Consider the following 1,361-nt stretch of genomic DNA (forward strand, 5'->3'; position numbering starts at 1 on the left):
AAGCTCAGATCAGCAGATTTGCATAGTCAGGCTTTATAAATAAAATGCATTATTATTATTATTATTATTATTATTATTATTATTATTATTACTACAAGAGTGTTCTCTACCATTCATCCAGCTTCCATATATTTACTCTGTATCTGCACTACTTGGGTGAACTATGGTAAACAAAATGATTGTGTTTGCTGAAGTTCATGTCCTCATTAAAAATTTCACAAGCTCAGATCAGCAGATTTGCATAGTCAGGCTTAAAAATACAGGTTTGAATAAACAGTCACGTTAACTTTCTCCATCATTTTTTAATGTAAACAGTTCAATTAGAACAATACAAACATTTGATTTCATTGAATAACTTTAATATTGCTCTATAATGGAACTATGCAAATATTGTTCAAGTATTCATTCTACAGACAAAAATATTAGAAATGTCTTATAGGTCCGGATTGAACTAGTTTAGTTTTGCTCTTTTTTAAGAGCAACTAAATATGGGTTTATTTTTAAATCGCTTCCAAAAGCATGTCATGGCTGACTCTTTTTCTCCTTATTTATAGGTTGATAGCACAGTTATAGGTCTTCAGATTTTTATCTAGCACACCACCATACCATCAGGAAGCTTTTGACCCTCATTCATTTTGCATCATGACAGGGACCCCAAACATAAAACCTGAACTCCTGCAACTATTCTCAGCGACCAGAAGACCAAAAAGTCTGCAACAGATGGTTTGACTCCAAGAGAGCCCTGAGCTTAACATCATAGGGTCAGTCTGGGATTACATAAAGGGACAGAAGCAACCGAGAAAGCCTTAATCCAACATAAATGAAAACTGTATTTCAAAATGTAGTCAAAGTTCAATATGAGAGGAAGAGCACACTGAAAAACTTACTTTTTTCCCCCTACGAAGTRTAGCCTAATAAATTACTATTGACAGGGCAGCATGTGGTGTGGTGCTGTACTGACCGTTGCCCAGCTCCCAGGAGACGTTGTACTTCTTGCCAGCACCGTACTTCAGGAGGCTCAGRGTGGAGGAGGTGTTCCAGGAGTTGTCGGGGTTTCTGTGTAGCGCGTTGAGCCCCAGGATCAGGTGAAGACCAGCGCAGTCGGCAAAGTTGTACAGTTTGTCTAAAGACCTGGCTGGGAAAAATCCCACAAAGCAGTTGTAACTTTGATTCTTTTGATTCACTTGGAATCATATGACCATTTGAACATGATAGAAACCATGTGAGTCTCATGGAAACAATGGGCCTCATGCAAGAACCGTTCRTACACACAGATTTGTTCTTAAGTTGTGCGCACGAGTGATTTAGGAGTATTTGTGGCATTCACCAATGTTTTCGTATTCTACGATTTTTTTCAGATA

The 1,361-nt window shown here is 37.8% G+C and overlaps 1 protein-coding gene across 1 annotated transcript in view; it reads right to left on the reverse strand.

Annotated features, from left to right (window-relative positions):
- Window positions 1–1,361, reverse strand: part of hpse2 (heparanase 2) — a 65,063-nt gene that overhangs the window by 28,980 nt on the left and 34,722 nt on the right. The window contains exon 4 of the mRNA XM_014023358.1: window positions 962–1,135. Coding sequence (XP_013878812.1) covers window positions 962–1,135 — 174 coding nt within the window. The remainder of the gene's footprint in view (window positions 1–961; window positions 1,136–1,361) is intronic.

The sequence above is a fragment of the Austrofundulus limnaeus genome, unplaced genomic scaffold, assembly GCF_001266775.1.
Source record: "Austrofundulus limnaeus strain Quisiro unplaced genomic scaffold, Austrofundulus_limnaeus-1.0 Scaffold0, whole genome shotgun sequence".
In the NCBI taxonomy this organism is placed as follows: domain Eukaryota; kingdom Metazoa; phylum Chordata; class Actinopteri; order Cyprinodontiformes; family Rivulidae; genus Austrofundulus; species Austrofundulus limnaeus.